At 51.1% G+C, this 17,914-nt stretch overlaps 1 protein-coding gene across 5 annotated transcripts in view; it reads right to left on the bottom strand.

Moving 5' to 3' along the window:
* The window catches only part of DOT1L (DOT1 like histone lysine methyltransferase), a 78,419-nt gene extending 65,732 nt beyond the window's left edge, over positions 1-12,687 (bottom strand). For 2 of the 5 annotated variants that reach the window (XM_072845403.1, XM_072845402.1), the window contains exon 1: positions 12,260-12,684. In XM_072845403.1, the coding sequence (XP_072701504.1) occupies positions 12,260-12,340 (81 nt within the window). In that variant the 5' untranslated portion in view covers positions 12,341-12,684. Of the gene's footprint in view, positions 1-12,259 lie in introns of all 5 variants that reach the window. The other 3 variants (XM_072845406.1, XM_072845404.1, XM_072845405.1) reach the window with 3 other exon arrangements.
* Positions 12,688-17,914: the final 5,227 nt, after the last annotated feature.

Genomic DNA, 17,914 nt, shown 5'->3' with positions numbered 1-17,914 from the left:
GCCCCAATCATACTATGCATCACATGAACAGTACCAGACACATTTCAGTTATCTATACATAACTTTGTTCTACGAAGCACCAAATTTCTAATAAAAAGAGCTGAATCAGAAGGTTTTGCAGAGCACTCTACAAGAGCAAGGTAAAGTGAAAATTACAATTTGTTACATTTTTGCTACAAGCTAGCTGTTATGAAGGCTTGTAATTCCCACTGAATACAAAGCACTACACTTTTCCACCAGGTGTGGCTGTTTTGGTTACATTATTTTTTCAAGTTAACATCCCTTAGGATATCTTAATGTCATTATTTTGATATAATTCTGTATTCCAGTACTGTATCCTAGACTCTCGGGTGTATTTGTGCAGGACTAGTTATCTCACAATGCAACAATTCGTACTCTAAAGTGAATCTCTAACCTAAAGCAACAGATTTAAACATTATATGCTTCTTCCTCAAACACAAAGAACATGTTTAATTAAATTGGGCAGCCGTCATTGCCTGAAGCAAGGAACAACACCCTAGTGCCCTTCCAAATTCACATCTTTTTATATTTAGGTCCTTCTTATGAAACTATGCTTATCCTTGGGGATAAGCATGAGTTGGGGCTTGGGGGTGAACACTGCATTTTTCTAAACTTCATTTCCCCATATGCAAAGAGGGATCCTTGTGAGATCTGATCAGCCTACACAGTGCTATGCAGTAAAGGAAGCAAAAAGCTGAAACCTGCAAACCTGAGAGGAGAACAAATGGTTTGAAAATCTGGATGAGGTCTTGAAAAAAAGAAATACAGCTCACACGCCTTCAATCAGTAGCTCTCAAAGCACCATACACAGAACTTTAAGACCTCTTATCTACTCTTCATAGGTAGGAACATTTTTGTGCATATCTTTGCATGCCCAGGACTAAACTATCCCATAGCAAAAGCAATTCTTACCTTTGCAGAGCCAGTTTAGCATTTGACTCACTAGCCCGCACTTCGTCCCCCAAAAACAGGCTAGCTGACCAAAGCAGAGCTCTTTAGAAATGCACAAACAAGCTGTGGTCAAGCACTTGCAAAGCACAAGGAAGAGATCTCCCAAAAGCTTGTCACTGTCCACCAGATGAATCCAAACAATTCAGAGAAAACAAAACCTGAAACAAGCTAGTTACAAATAAATCAATGGCAACACTCATGTACCTTTTAATGATTGTCTTTAGATACCATCTTACTTCCAACACTTCAACCATGTAACACTGGCTCCCAAGTACTAAAGGCTGACTCCACTCATGTATTAACAGAAGCCATTTTGATTTGCCAAATTCTGATCTGCATATGATCTACTTAACTCGCAAAACAAAAGAGGTCAGTCTCACTAGCCCCTGGTTTTAAAGAACAGCTTGGTTGCCTGTAGTGGCAGCTCTCTCCCCAGGCAGTGGTCCATAAATCCAAAGGAGAGGATGTTACAGCTGGAGACAAGATGGTTAGCAGAGATCAAAAAGATGGATTAGGAAAAGCCAATCAATCTTGCAGAAGGCTAGTGGGACAAGTGCCTCTTTAATGTCCCCTAGGTTTCCTCCATGTGTGGAGGATGATAAGCATTTCTCTAGACATCAAGGAAGGCAATGTGAGCTACTGCAGCTGCAGCTTCCCCACAGGAACTAGGAAAGCATCCAGCATTCTGCGTGGCACATGGATGCCCTCTCAAAACCACTGCCTTCAGCCTGTCAGAAGTTTGCATTCCTCCTCCCCCAGGGTTTAACTTAATTTACACCTTGTCTACAAAGACTCACCAGTACAGCTTCTATGTCCAGAGCACGTCCATACTTAATACACCTGCAAACAGTGGTTGACAAGAGCCTATGAAAAGCCAAAACCAAAGTATTTCCAGCTGCTACAGCGGCAAAGAGCTGCCTGCGGGCCAGCTGAACAAAATGAAAGATCTCAAGCTCAGCAGTCCTGCCAGCTAGTGCCTTCAGTCACTTCACATTTGAAGGTCTTTGCCTCGTGCTCAATGCTGGTTACACTTTGAGTAAGGAAAAGGGAAAGTCTGCTCTGTGCAATATTCCATATTGTATAGCTAGACTTCGTTTAATATTACCAGATTTTCTCTCAAATCAAGATTGTGTCATTTAGCTTCCACAGAAATAACCAAAGCACAAGTTTTCTTACTAAGTGAGATGAGAACCAAAAGTCTTCTCTGAAGCATCCAATTACTGTTGTTCCCTTAATCAAGAAAGTATAAGGACATTCACAAGTATACATATATATTAGTATGTATAAAAAAAGATCTCCTGCAGAGAACAGCTTGTGTCCATTCTTTTCCTCCCAGCCTCAGAGAAGCGGAGAAAGAAGCAAGAACTACCAAGACTGCATTTTGAAACCCACCTCTCACACAGCAAGAGACCAGACAAGTTTGATGTAGTTTCAGTAGTTAGTAAGTTTATTGTCACACAAAACTAAATGGAAAACATGGAGGGCATTATGGCCTCCTTAACAGCTACATAAGGACTTTTAAAGAAAGGAAAAAAAAAAGTTTGGCCCAAGATCCAAAATATAGTAAGACTACCAAGTTAACAAAGGAAATAGGCATTAGAAAAGAAGATGCAAATGCTCCGGGTAATCCTCATATAGCATGAGTACAGGTGATCCAGAATTTGTAGACAAGACAGTTGTGGATCTGGTTGCAAGAGGGACTTGCACTTTCATTGCAGCTACCTAATAAACCACAATAAAACCATTTTGCCTTTCCACACAGCAATTCCAACTGTTGCCACGGACACTGCACAAATGCAACAGGGAATGGTTCCCATGATAGTGTGTAGGAGGGGCTGATAAATATATTAACATGCAATCACTCTGCAGGAGTGTCTAAGGCAACATCCACGTGGGACAGCTACAGCAGGATGACCTACTGGCTTTAGTCTGTGTAAACCAGACATAGCCCAGACATAAGTAAGAAGTCGTTCTATTATGCACAGACTAGTTTAAAAAAATCCAAAATGTTTATATTGGAATATAGAGGGGAATGCAACTATTTTGGTAAAACGGTACCTTGCACTGGTATGTCCTATTGCCCTTTCCGTTAAGTTTTAGGCAATTACAAGCTGTTCCCACAATATGACAGCTGGAGGGAGCACACGGATGCTGTAGCTTTTCCAGCAGCTGAAGCAGCACTATGTGTTTGCTTATTCTGGGACAGAGCGGACTGCTGGGCTCTCACTCAAGTCAACAAGAAAGGCGGTCCTACCATCACTTCACAGTTTAAACCAACACAGCCACCTGCCTTGCCACTGCTTCCCCAAAAGCTACCTCTTGCTTTGTGCCAGCAGTGCCTGTACACGCACACAGCAAAGTCAGGGAAGGCCTAAGCTAAAACTAAACCTTTGCAGTGTTTTGGCTTAGTTACCTTTCAACCAGACCAGTTCACCACACCAGCGTACAAACACACTGTTATAAGGGTGAGGGCAGCTTAGACGCAACAGCAAGTGGACAGAGATGGCAAGAGTTATTTCTACTTGCAGATGTAACAGTTTCAAACTTTCACCTAACCATGAACCACAGCCTGTGTTAATAAGGAAATAACCCTCCCATGCAGGAATAACTGGAGAGGTGGGGGGAGCAGAAAAGAAAACAGCTATATACATCCACACCACCAGAAACAAACCTTTATGTGAAACCTAAGCAAAGGGTTAGTGCTGGTAGAAATGAATACCCAGCCCCAAAACTGCTGTGGCCAGAAGTGGCTACCATCTCTTTCTCAAGCCCACAGTCTTCCCACATCCTTAGTGGGTGCTGGGAGGAAGCTCATGGCACAGCCTAGCTCTTCAGTTGCATCAGCTGCATCAGCTGAACAGCTGATCCCCACCTCCTGCAAGGAAAACTGGCAGGCCAAAGGGAAGCATCCTGCAGGCTGCTGGTAGGACAACAACATCTTAAACAACCACTTCACATTCCGTAAAGATACTGAGTCTTGGACAGCTCAGAAATTCTGCTCCTGCTTAACACACATAAATATTCTGCTATAACAGAAGTCAGCAATAAAACCTTGTGTTCTTTCTGAAGCCCACTGAGCTCCTAAAGCAAGATGGTTTGTGAGGTACAAAAGAAAAATATGAATGGTTATGGTTTTCCCCCCGTAAGCTTCAACTTGTGCTGCAGAGCAGCAATACAAGCTATACCCAGAGCAGATTTTGAACAGCATACATGAACTTCCAAGTGCCAACCATTTTTAAAAGCTTCCATTTTAAAGACTTGGAGATGACCCTATGATATTACAATGTATTCTTCATACATTGTGAATTGCTATTTCTTCTAATAAGCACGGAGGAAGCCAAAGCGAGATTGACGCAGACTCCAATCCCCAGCTTCAGAGGGTCAGAGGCTGCACTGCACCAGCACCTGATCTCTCACTACCAAAGGGCTTTGTTGCCAACAGATATGCAAACAAGAGGGAATCACCTGCAACCCAATGGAAATCCAGCTGAGGAATGCAAAAGCAGTCTTAAAAGCTCAAACTTTTTAGAATGTTAGAAGTGTACACTGTCCAACACCAATAATACCGCTGAGCTCTAAGAAGTAAATGACAAATTAATGCCAAAAGCTCAGGAAGCTTCCCTTCACACTACACAGAAAATATCAGAAAGTTTCTCAATCGCAGAAACAGTATTAAAACCCATTAATTTTTACCAAGAATCTTATACAGAACTTTCCGTAGCATTTTGGTTTTTTAAACTTTCCGATGCTTCATTTAGCTGTCCTCAGTAGTTCCTTAGATTTTTCATCTAACACTAAAAAGTTCTTTCAGTGTAGATTTTTAGGAAACTCTCATTCACTCATGAAATGAAACAAAACAAAATACTCAGAACAGGAACTTTTTCGTTATTCATAGATCTGTTCATATCTATGAAGCCATCATTTCCTGCTGTAACATATACTCACCCTCTTCCTACGCTCTAAAAATAGCACCTACTCAATTTGATATCTATAGCAGTGTGTAGCAAATATCATCATATATTCAGTTTTATTTCTTGTTCCTCTTCAGAGTTAGTTTTGTCTTATCTTTAACAATCACTATGAAAGTAAATATATTATGTTCATGATTCCTAATATGAACTTCTCTTGCTTCTGTGGATCCTTCTGTTAGGAAGGAGAAAATAAATTAAGCAAAAATATTTTAAATATGTTGAGACACTTTGTGATTATCAATCTGTGATAAATACACTGTAAGGGGGGGGGAAAAAGAGCACACCACCTCTGGTCCTTGTCTTGATCATTAGGGTAAAAAGCTTTAATCAGACAGCCAAAGGTTAACTCAAAGCAGGAAGAAAAAAGGCAAGGAGAAGGAGAAAGAAGGAAGAACACAAAAGTAGACATATGGATGTCTGGGGAGAAGGGTGATTAAATTTCCCATAAATCTTGCATACCAAGAGGTAAGATATTTTGCCTAAATTCCCAGGAGAAACACAATTCAGTCACATATCTGAGACTTGAAAGGATTATCATCTCCATATATATTAAGGCTGCCATGAAGGACAAGAGTTGGACTTGCATGTGGTGGCACGGATTTCCCTTGGCACACTAAAAGCTTTCAATACTGTGTCCAACTGTAACTGATGGGTGAATTTTAGGTAGATAAATTTGAATTGCCAGAGCTGGAACCCTGGCCCAGGACAGGAACATTAATCCTCACTCATCTGCTGATAGGAAAAAAAACAGAAAAAAAAAAAGGCAGGTACTCTGTCTTTCAACAGTTACCTTTCAGATAATTCAGTTATATGAAAAATAAAGAGTACTGTGGTCTTAAGATGCAATACAAGAGAACAACTTTTACTTTTCATACAGAAGTACTAGGAAAAAAGTGTATGTTAACTGAACTCATTATTTATATCACATCCAACTGGTCAGAGCTTTGAACAAAAGCCAGTCTGAAAACTGAACAAGTACCGATTGTCACTCATGGCAAGTTATACTTCAACGGGTAAAGCCCAGAAGAAAACTGCTATTCTGTCATAACCACGTGCTGCGCAATTAAACGCTGTACCGTTATGGTCCTCCTTGCCTTGTGAGGCCACCTCACCTCCCAAGAGCACACTGCTGGGTTCCCTTTGGCATTCGTGAGAGCAGAAAAGTACCGAAAAATGATGCAATTGTGCCAACTCAGTTACTTGCTTCTGTTTATTTGCTGGGCAGCAGAGAAAACCAAGTACTTTTGAAATGACTGAGTCAATTATTTCCCCGTTTTACACTATTCACTCTCCCCACTCCACGTTTTTTTTAAGAATTGGGGAAGCCAGAGGGTTGTTGAGAAATTGGAAGTCTGCTAAAGTTTTCAAACCTTTTCTTCACTAGAGAAGTTTCTATAAGTAATTAGTCATCCCCACAAACATTTCCCAACAAGCTGCATCGACAGCATCTATTAAATCAGAGAAAATCCCCTAACCTCTGCCACCACTGCTGAATTTCTGGGCCATTACTCAGGGTGTGAGGAGGTTTTGCCTGGCAAAGCCAGCTCAACAGTTTCCTCCGCTCACCACCCCCTCCTTTGTACCGGCACCGCTGCCCTGAGAAGGCAGCATGAGTCAGATTACAGATCAGGGCGGAGGGGGGGGCCGGCTGTGAAAACACTGGAACATTTTTTTTCCAGCCCAGATATTTTCAGCGATCCAGTTCACAGAGCCGCCCCACACACAGCTTCACAGCAGCACAGCAGAGGGTCTGCCACCACGCTTAGGAACTGCAGACAGCAGCTGAAGGGACAGCCTCACCATGGCCCCCCCCCCCCCCGGCACCCCACCTTCTCCCTCCAGCACAAACTGATCCAAGGGAAAAACCATGCACACGTGCAAAACGTGAAACTGTTTTCCAGCAGCTCATCCTGCCAGAGTGTAATGGAGCATGTAGTAAGGAAGGGCTGGATCTGTGCAGGGGAAACAGCAACAGCAAGCGGCTGGGGAAAAGGAGGCACGGGACCACCCCTCAGCAGCAGCCTGCAGCTCCAGCAGGTTAGGTGCAACACTGAAGGGACCAATTTCAGTCCAATTCAGGACCTTCCTAAATTGATCTTACCGTACTACGCTATGGCACTCAACTTCAACAACTGCTCCCACACTTACTTTGCTGTCTCAGAAGTCAAAGCTAGTCATCAGAAAAACTATTCCCAGTAAAGCTGAGTGACACACAAAAAAACCCACTAAATTCTTAAACAAGGTTTGTTATTCATCTCTACCGTTGATCTTTAATTTCAAAGGTGACACTGCCTGCTGGGCTGTGATTTTCATTATCACTGCCTGCCCTTGAGCTTTTCGAGCACAGCACATTCCTTTGGTGACAGAATGGTATCAGCTGTATCACCAACTGGTGGAGAGAGGAGGAAAAAAAAAAGAAAAAAAACCCCCCACACACACACTCTGCACCCTTCCACCTGTACAAAGTCCAGTATTATCAAGCTCGTGTCCCATTGCTCCTCAGCAGCAGACACACGTACACCTCTCCAACAGCTGCAGGGTGATGCTCTGACAACACTCAATTAGCCAAACGAGAATTTTTTGCTATTACAGCTGAGTGGAAAGTCAGCAGCAAAGAGGAGGAACATAGACAAATCAATGAATTATTCAAGCCAGACTTATCACAGTTGCTAATTTGGAGGCTTAAGCTTCAGCAGCTCATGGCAGAGGTACCTCACCCTGCTAAGATGTGCACAATGGCACAACCAGGACTGTCCCCTCCTGGAACAGAGTCAAGGGTCTGAGATCTCCAACTTGGAAGATGGGAACAAAATTGATAAAAGATACCCAGAGCGTAACCCTACTGGGGGATCCACAGTGGCTTGCCCGTCAGAGGCCTGGGCTGCAGGAGAAGTTCCCGGGCACTATCACAACACAGTTGCCTAGTCCTTACAAGTCAAACAGTGAGGGGAGGGAACACGACACACAAAAACCTGACACACACAGAGGTTTGCATTATCTTTTGGGGGAATGCTATTCAGCAGGCGAACAACGGGAAGGCTTACCAGAGAAAAGAGCAAGACAAGACAGGCAGATGTCTAATTCTGAAACTTGAAAGGACTTGCACACTATTTAACATGACAGGCAGCGAGTCATTTGCAGCCATCCAGGTGAAGGACGCAGTGCCATGACAGCATAAGCCACTCAAAGTCAACACCAGTCCCATCCTCCTCTCATCACCTGGCTGTGCCTTGCCGTCCCTCCTTTGTCAGCACCGACACTTACTTTGATCAGACTGCAAACCCATTCAGTGCAAGCCTAAAGGAGAGGAAATAAATGAACCACAGCATCCTCTTATTGATGCATGTGCTACCAGAAAACAGGCTTTTCCACATTCACAAACTCATACATTGCAATAGAGTGCAGTTTAGCAAACACTGATTTTGGTGACAAGAATCAGCTTCAGCAGCTCTGAAGCCTCCTGTTGCTCAGTTCTGGATGCAAGCAATCCCTCACTGGTGGCAGAGATGTATCAGCAGAACTATGCCAGACCAGATTGTGGAACTGATGCAGATTTTAAAGAAAAAAAACCACCACCAAACACCAAACCACCCCACACACCTTTTTTTCCCTTTTTTCCCTACATACAGTAGACTGGGACTCCTTAAGCAGGAACTGTTGTCAAGAGGAGTTCAAAGTACAACCTCAGACACCCCACAGATGAGGCAGAACTTATCATGGTATGAAAAATCTCCATGTTTAAGCCTAATAAATATTCAGAGTTAACTATAGGAAAAGTCAGAGACAAGAGAATGAACCAATTTAAGGACAATTCTCTGGAATAAACCTAAACATCTGCAAGTCTTAGAACTACAAGGGGACTTCACCCCTTGTATCCATTAGCTCTAAGTAGTAAGTACCAAGTTGTGCATATCAATACTTGACCTATGACTACAAATGCCATGCCCTATCGGCATTATCCTATTTAAGAACACTTAGATCCACTAACTCTTCTTGCTCGCCCATTTGAGCACCTAACATACTTCCTTTATCCAGGCCCGTATCTCACCCGATACCAAAATTAAAATTTTTAACGCAGTATCGCCGGTCTCTGACAACCTAACACAAGCACAAAATGGGGCAGGTATGTGGGAGTCAAGGAGTTAAACAGCATACAAAAGAAGAAACTCACTTCAGCTCTGATTAAGCAGGGCACTCATAAAAACAGAGGTCAACATCAGAAAATATTTTGTGAGTCATGAGGAGAGATTACTCACCATGCACTATTCAACTTACTCATCACAGTGTGCTACGGACAGAACTGCTCACCATGTATTCATTAGGAAACCATGGCCTTTCCTTTGAGAAAAGCAGAAGGCGGGGGAAAGAGTCACACTTTCAGTTTTGTATGTAAGCCAGTGGGAGGCTGTATCTGCAACACCAATGCTCTCTCCTCCCACGGCCCTAATTAGACTCGTAGGGAAATACATGTTTCACATCACCCTCCCCGGCTCTTTTAGCATCCCAACAAGCACCAGTTTGTCAGCTGAGCTATTATGCAAACTCAGCAGTCTGAAGAGACCCCACTTTTCCTATTAGACATGAAATAAGCAGCAGTCCTGCAACAAATAGACACGTTATTAATCCAGGCATCCATTAATACGAGAGATTAGACCCTTAGCCTTTTATGCAGCAATACTGACGCTGCTAATTTAAGACGTAGTAAGAGCATAAGAATAGCCAAGTTACTCAATACAGGGTTACATCACGCAGCGGTGCTCATCAAGCAGCAGGTCTACAATACCACTCAGCCTCTGATGTTGGGAAAGATGATTCCCTGCCATTCCTGGCACTCCCACCAAAAATAATTAGCAAGGACTGTGAGCTTCCCCTCCCCTTTCTCTCCAGCTTTCTTTGGAAAATATATCTGCCGGCATACAACAGGAAGCAGCAAGAATGCTGCTAAATAAAACTACTTGAAGTGTATTTCCCCCCCCCCCAGGTATCCCACCTTGCTTCCTAGGAACCAAGCAGCAGAAAGAGTGGTGAAACTAAGAAATGTTCTGCTTACGTCAAACAGAGCTGAGCTCTAAAACCACAACGGTACATATACCCTGCTGCCAACTCAAGGCTGAGCCAACGAGGGAAAGAAAGTCTACAGTTCAGCAGAGTACAATGTTAGCAGGCCAAACACTGCCATGTACAGAGAGGAGGATTTATTTCTAAAGCTCCAGAGTTCATCTGCTGCTGCAAAGGCCAGAGCTGCAAGCAGCGTGCGGGTGTGTATGCATGCGTGCCCACGCACGCAAGCGCACGCTTCTGTAATATGCGGCGTGATCTTTTCACCAAAACTGCAGGACAGAATATTGATTGGCTCCAGATGAACCATCCACTTCTGTATTACCGTGGAAAAATTTGCAACGCAAAGAGGCCAGTTTAATGGCAGGATGTTTGGGTTTTGTGGTATTTCTTAACACATGCAGATAGCACATGTGGATAAGCTCCCATGCCCGTTGCATTTGTGATTAACTGGAAAAGAAAATCTATGTATTCTGCCATCTTCAGAACTGGCTGCTCAAGTTTTCCTAAATTAACTAAATCCTTATTTCCCATGCTGCAAACAGCATTAAAATGCACATTTTAAGGGAGGTGGTAGGAGGGGGAGGTTGGAGGTTGTGGTTTGGGGTTTTTTTTAAGCCTGTAGGAAGTTTTGTGAATATACATAAAACCATTCCTTCCTTCCAGATTAATCCCTAACCTATGTAATCTTTAACCTACATTTCACGCAACCAGCTTGGAGACACAAGTTAATATTTGGCGACATGAAGAAAACTGAACTGGTCATCGTTATACTTTCAGTTTCTGTCAATTTAAGCAGAGCGCGCGCCCGCGAACGCACACACACGAATGACAGAGCTGCCCAAACAGGAAAGGCTGCATTAACCAGTGTGTGCTGGAGGCTCCAGCTCCGGGAGCAGCCGATGAAAATAGCACACCAGCATACATGGAGGATGTTTTGGAAACCACAGCTACAGCAACAGCACCAAAAGGCAGGCAGCAGATACGAATATACAGCCATGTCTCCCCTGCCACAAGCGATATATTTCTAATCATTCACACACAAGCGTGTTAGGATTGCCAAGCGAGCAACAATATCAGCAATATCAGCTGCCCCAGCCTGTGTGTCCCAGCATGTTCTTCCCGTGAAGCAGCACACGTACAAGAGCAAAGCCTGGAACGCAAGGAATAATCAACAGCACTCAGGCCAAGTAAAATATATAGAGAGAGAGATTTTTCCCTTTACCAACTGTTCTCAAAGGTGCTACAAACAGGGTGAAAAATTGTTGAAGGATTGGTACAAACCCTACACACACACACACACAAAAAAAAACCCTCAAGCCTTTCGCCTCTCGTGAGATTTTCTCTAATTCGAACATGGACATTGTTATCAAGGTCACACACCTCTCACTCCGGGCACAGGAGAGGCAGGAAAAAGTCAGGCAAGTTAGAAAAAAACCGCCGCTCACGTAACTAAACAGGGACAAGTGACATTTTATTTGAAAGCATGCGGATTACGGCTGCCATCAACTGACAAACCTGACTTGAATCCTGTTCAGACTAAATAAAAGAGAAGCTACAAGGGCACTCGTTCGAGGGAAACGTAAGCACCAGCACCAACCCCACTAACACGAACCGAAGGCAAAGCCCTTCTCCCCTACCCACAATTAACGCTTCTCCTCTGTTTATTTCCACTCCTGCCATTGGTTTTGGGGGGTCCCCCCGACCACCCGAAGCCGTCGATAATTTAGGCGATATTTATCAGCCAGAAAGCCCTCTTGATTTCGCCCCGCTCGAAGCAGCTCCGGTTATTAACCAGTTACACGAGCCGAGCTCAGGAAAACACGAAAACTTTTCATTAAGCAGTCCTCCTCCTCCCCGCCCTTAAGTTTAGTCAACCAATTATAAAAAGAAATTGGGGATTTGACTTCCAGGCGAGCAGCAGCACCCCGGGCTGGGGAGCCCGGCAGGCTCCAGCCCGGCAGCCCCTCACCCTCCAGCCCGCGGCTTCGGGGGGTGCTCCCGCATGGGAAGCGCTACCGGATAAATAACGCGGATCACTCCCGCTCCCAGGAAGGACACGCACTAACAGATTGATTAACAAGTGACAGAGAGCGCTCGGGGGAGCCACGGCGGGCCGGGGAAGGGAAGGGGCCGGGGGAGGCGGGCTGGGGCCGGGGGCCCGCGGGGCTGAGCGGGGCCGCCGCGGGTGGCCGGGCCCGGGGAGCGGGCGGCGCTGACAGGGCGCGGGGCAGGTGCCGGGCCGGGGCCATACTCACGTAGACGGGCAGCGGCCAGGGGTAGACGGCGGGCTCGGCTCCCACGGGCGACTTCAGCCGGAGCTCCAGCCTCTCGCCCATGTCGGCAGCCGGAGGAGGAGGCGGCGGCGGCCCCGCACCATGCTAGAGGGGCCGGCCGGGGTGGGGTGTGGCGGCCGGGCCCGGCCGGGGGGCGTGTGCGAGGTGCGGCGGCGGCGGCAGCGGCGGGGGGGGAGGGGGGAGGCGGCGGGAGAGGCGGGGAGGGGAGGCCGGTGCCGGCGGGGGCGCCCGCTCCCCTCGCCTCCCTCTATTGTCGTTAGCGGCTCGCGGGGCTCTCCGGCGCCGCCGCCATCTTGGGCCGGCGTGAGGCGAAGCACAATGAGGCGCCGGGGCCGGGCCGGGCCGGGCCCGACCGACGCGCCAGACGCGGGGGGCGGAGGCGGGCGCGGCCTCGCGCTCCCTCCCCCTGTCCTCAGCTGCCCTCCCCGCGCGCGCCCCCTCCCCGCGCGCGCCGCCGCGTCCGCGCGCGTCCGCGCCGCGCGCCGGGGGGGGGGGGGGGGGAGGGGAGCGTGTGCCAGGCGGCGCGGGGCAGCCGCGCGCGAGCTCCGCTCCTCGCCCACGGGAGGCGCGTGAGGGCGCGAGGCGGGCGGGGGTCACGGGCGCGGGGGGGGCGGCGGGGCAGGGCCGGCACGTTGCGCCCGGGCGGCGGCGCGAGGCTGCGGTGCCACGCGCGTGCGGCGGCGCAGGGCTGGCACGCGGCGCTCGGGGGCCGTGCAGGGCGGGAGCGCTGCGGGCAGGTGGGCGTGCAAAAGGCTGGGACCCCCCCGCGTGACGGGGCGAGGCTGGCGCCTCGCACGCGGGTGGCGGGACGGGGCTGCGGTGCCGCGCACGTGCGGCAGCGCGAGGCCGGCGCTCGCGTGGCCGTGCAAGGCTGGAACCCTCCGCGTGACGGCGCAGGGCTGGCGCGCAGCGTTTGGGTGGCCGCGCAAAGCTGGAACGCCCCGTGTGACTTGGGTGGCCGGGCGAGGCCGGAGCACGCCGTGTGACAGCACGACGTGCGCACAGTTCGCTAAAACAATGGAACGGGCCCGCGCGCCGCATGGCTGCCGGCGCAAAGTCTGCGCGCGAGCGACGCCGTGAGCTTTGCACGGCGCCGCAAGGCGACGGCGCAGGGCACGTGTGTTGCATGCGGGTGACGCGGCCGGGGGCTTCCCGTCGCACGTGGGCCAGCGTGCCAGGCTGGCGCGAGAGGCTCCGCGCGTCTCCGAGTAGGAGCTTCGCTGGGATGGGGGATCGGGAGCCCCCAGCGAAGCCAAGGCGCGGCCTTGCACCGAGGCGGCACCCCTGCGCGTGCATCAGTGCATCTTCCAGCGGGGATGGGCAGACGGGGTCCATCGGCTGCAAACACCAAGCACGGAAAATGTAAGTGCTGCCCCGGGCGCAGAGAGGAGCAACGCGGGGCAGGGAGCTGCTCTGCCGGCAACTACAGCCTTACGACACGGTGTAACCTGGTAGGAGGAGTAAGTGCAGCCCAGCGCGGTCTCGGTGCTGGGGCTGGTGCTCTGCCGCCGGCTGGGGCCGTCTGACCGCTGGCACGGCTGGCACTGGGCCCGGAGGGAGCCGGGAAGTGGCCTGGCTGAGGGCTGGCGTCCCCCTGTCCCCTCTCGTCCCCCTGTCCCCTCTTCCCAGGCTGCCCCTGGGAAGCTGCCCGGGGGTGGCTGGACACCATCCTGCATCTCTATAGTGTCCTGTGATGGCCGGCACCTGAATGACATCATTTTGCATCTCTATAGGTGCCCAGCAGTGGCCAGGAGCAGAGCGATACCATTTTGCATGTCTATAGGTGCCCTGGGGCGGCTGGGAGCTGAGTGATAAAATCAGGCCGGAGCTTCCCCCCTCTCAGCATTTTGGGTGCTAATTTCCCTTATCTGGGGACATGCGGGTGCCCTGGGGTGCGGGGACATCTGGGTGCCCTGCCCCCCTGCCCTGGGGGGCGGGCGCTGGCTCCCTCCTGCTGCTAGCAGAGCCCCGGAGCACCGTCCCCACACACAGCGGGGACACGGCCCCACGGCGCGCTGGGACCGAGGGGCCTCCTGCTCCTGGGGCTTCTCCGCTTGTGGGGACGAGACAATTCAGGCGGGAGGAAGCACTGCCGCTGCTGCATGCAGCTCCCCCAAATTAGCTATGGCTTGCAAGTCCTGCAGGGCTGGAAACGTGGAGAGGCGCAGCCGTGGGTGGGCGATATGGGGGTCACCTCCACCCCACGCTTGCACCTCGGCAAAGGGACGGCGCACCCCGACACCCGCCAACGGCTTGGCCACCCTCACAGGGCACATGCCTGCCCGCAGAGCCCCGCGGGGTCCTCGGGCACACATGCCTGATCCCTCCTGAGAAATGCCCGTCCTGGGGCTGATGGAGCGGGGCACGGCCGAGGCGACCCTGGCCACCTGCCCCCGGAGCACGGCCTGGGGGTGCGCGGGCCAGAGCAGGACCCAGACAGAGCTGGCTCCAGCTTCAAAACCTGCGTTTTGTTCTCACCAGCCTGCTGGCCACCACAAAACATTGCATGGCCCCGGTGCCCACGGCGGAGAGAGGAGCCGGTACGGAGCACCCCAAAAGGCAGGATCCACGCTGAAGGTCAGAGCTGGACATGGGGAGCTGCCATCGCCATGTCGCGACAGCTTGAGCCAGTCTCAGCTGTCAGACATGGTCCTTGCTCCGGGGAAGGCGTGTTTCCAGCCAGGCGGTGTCGGTGCGCCCAGAGCTCTCGCAGGTGAAGCACCTGCACCCTCAGGTCGGTTCGGAGCCCTGCAGCCGCTTGCTCGGAGCCCTGCAGCCGCTTGCTCCTCTGTCACCCTTGAAAGCAGCCGGTTTCTTCCCAGCAGGTGATTTTTAAGTGGTTTTCAGCCCGTGGGACGCCGGCACATCGCCAGGCTGCAACGCCCAGTGCATCGGGGCTCTCCAGCCCCCAGCTCGGCAGTGAGTGACCCCAAGGGAAGAGCACCCAGCACCACCGCAGCACCCACACCCTCGCCGCCTCCCTCCACTGGCATCCCGCTGCCGGATGGGGCCAGGAGACAGCCACATCACGGCGGGCGCTGGTTTCCATTTGAGGGCTGCAAGAGCAGCAGTGAGCCCGCGTCTGCCGGGGATGAGCATCCCTGCGGGGCAGGAGCGTCCCGAGGAGATGCCCACAGTCTGGTCAGGCATCAGCGAGCCCGAGCTCTGCGGCACAGCCTGACCTGCAGCCGGGTGCAGCGGAGCCAGACGGCTTTGGGAAGGAAAACCAGCCTTTCCCCATTGAACTGGCAGGGGAAGTTGTGCTGGGAGTTGCTGCCCTGCGACGCAGCCGTGGGGCTGGGAACACCTCCACTTGGTTTCTCACTTTCTCAGCCAAAGATAGGTAAACACGGCTCACGGCAGGATGCTTTTGTCATCTGTGTCTTCTAGCTGTTGTCCCCCAGCTTATTAATCTTATCTTCCTTTTATCCTGACGGAGAGGATGTGGGTCAGCCACAAACATGCCGGGGAGGTTGGGGGGCCGCCTGCCACGGAGCCGGGCTTCGGCACCAGCCCACGGTGCCCCTGCTTCAGTGCAATCGCATCCACTCTCCACCTGCGCTGGGCTGCAGCTCCGGGGCCGGACAAGGCCACCCGCGTTTGGCGGGTGTCTGCAAAGTCCGTCGGGGTCCTGCTCCCTCCGCCTCGGCAACGCACGGAGACGTCCAATATTTGGGCTGAAAACCAGCATCACGGTTGGGGTCACAGCCTGCGGCTGTCATGCTTCTGCTCCCATCGCCCCGACAGCGCGGTGCGGGACGGCAGGGGGATGCACCATGCCTGAAACACGTCCCAGAGCCACTGCGTGCCAGAGCAGGATATTTCCTGGTGAGGGATTTTGTGCACTATTTAACACCTGTATTTCTGGACAGGTCGCTGCCTTCAGCTGAGACGAGCAGCCGTTTGCTGGAGGGGGGTGTGCAGCCCTGTGACAGAGACCTCGGGCTGGGTCATGCCCCTGCTCCCGTCCCCATGGCAGGTTGCTCCCTCGTCCAGAAACGCCTCCAAGTCCGGGTCCAAACTCGGCAGCTCTTCTCTTTGTATCCTTTTTTCCCCCTTAAATGTCCGTACGTGCAGAAAGCTACATAACTAGGAATGCTTTTCTAAAGAAAACACTAAAATCATCAAGTCAGCAGTGCTTAAACTGCTCTGACTGCCTCTTAAATAATCAATTCATATTTAATTAGCTTACCACAAAAATTCCATTAAATTTAAATAAATAGACATGGCAGGAGTTCTCTGAGGCACAGCAGGCTCCGTTTAAAGAATTCTCTTTGAGTTCGTTAGGTTGGTCTTTAATCAGTTCGTCGTCGAAGTCCTTGTGTGGCCCAAGCAGGCTCCTGGGCGGTTAATAAAGAGTAATCGAAGCTACAAGGGTTTCCCGGACGGACCCAGCCTGTGCCCAGCCATCTGGCTGCCGTGCAGTGCTTCAGCGCCAGCGCTGATGTCTTCTGGCAGGTAGCGGAGAGCAGGTCATTTTTGAAACGCCTGCCCTAACCAGGAGATCCTTTTTTCACTGATTTCTCTGAGTTTTCCATCTGGGTGAAGAGAGGGAAGCGAGCAAGGGCAATGGCTTGTTTTCTGCCGGTTCAGTGAGCTGAACTGGCCCCCGAGAGATGGGAGCAGCCCCCCGAGAGGTGGGAGCTGCTCTGCCCCCTTTGACAGCTCTGAAATTTTGATTTTTTTGGGTCGTCTTTGCCTGCTTGCCCCCGTGCTTACCCGCAGCCGGCTCTGCGCTGCGGCAGGACCTGCCGGGTGCTGCTGGGGCTCCACAGGCCGATGATTTTTCAGGGGCATCAGGCAATGACCTGCAGCGTCGCCCGCTCCAGAGTCACAAGACTGGCTTCGAAATCAGCAGCTGTTGGATTTTGCTGGTGCAGAGGTTTGCGGGGGGAGATGTGCCTGTCTCCTCCCTGGCTTTGCTGGCCCTGCTGCATTCCCCGCTGGCTGCAGCTCCCGACTCCACCCTGGTGCAATTCAGAGCTGAATTTTTTTTTGCCACCACCAGGTAAACCAGGTTTGACTGAGGGAGGAATGGGGAAGCGCTGCGCAGCTCCCCGCACACGGCCGCCATTCTGGGGCGCTGGCGAAGGGAGGTTTCCCTGGCAGGCGCCAGGTACAGCGTGCGGCTGGTATCGGGTGCTGCGGAGGCACGCGGGCAGCCGGCCAGCAGCCCCTCCTGCGCGCCGCTCCCACGTCCCACCTCTGCTCCCACGCAGCAGCCTGGGCCCCGGCCGGAATGGGGGTCCCAGCTCCTACGGGCATGGGAGATGCAGGGAGGGCATTAATGCACCAAGGATGGCTTGCACAAGCGATGCTCCGAGCACGCCCTGCACAAGCCACGTGCAAAAGCACCTCCTGAGCTTATTCCCACGCTGGCCTTATGTCCCTTGGGGCTGCGGGATCAGCTCCCCACAGCGGCACGCTGCCACGCTCGTGGGTGCATCGACCCTCGCGGCTGATGGTGGGGGTTGGGGTGGGCACGGGGGCTCAAGGTCCATGTTGGCTCCTCCAGAAACTTGCCTTTTCAGCGATGTCTCATCTCGAGTATTGACCCAATTTAGTTGACAATAACAAGTTAGATCACGAGGCGGGTTAATGCAGGCAAGTCTGTTC

This window comes from Ciconia boyciana, chromosome 24, assembly GCF_034638445.1.
Source record: "Ciconia boyciana chromosome 24, ASM3463844v1, whole genome shotgun sequence".
Lineage (NCBI taxonomy): Eukaryota > Metazoa > Chordata > Aves > Ciconiiformes > Ciconiidae > Ciconia > Ciconia boyciana.
The sequence above is the reverse complement of the archived record's forward strand: the minus strand, read 5'-3'. Positions and strand labels throughout refer to the sequence as shown.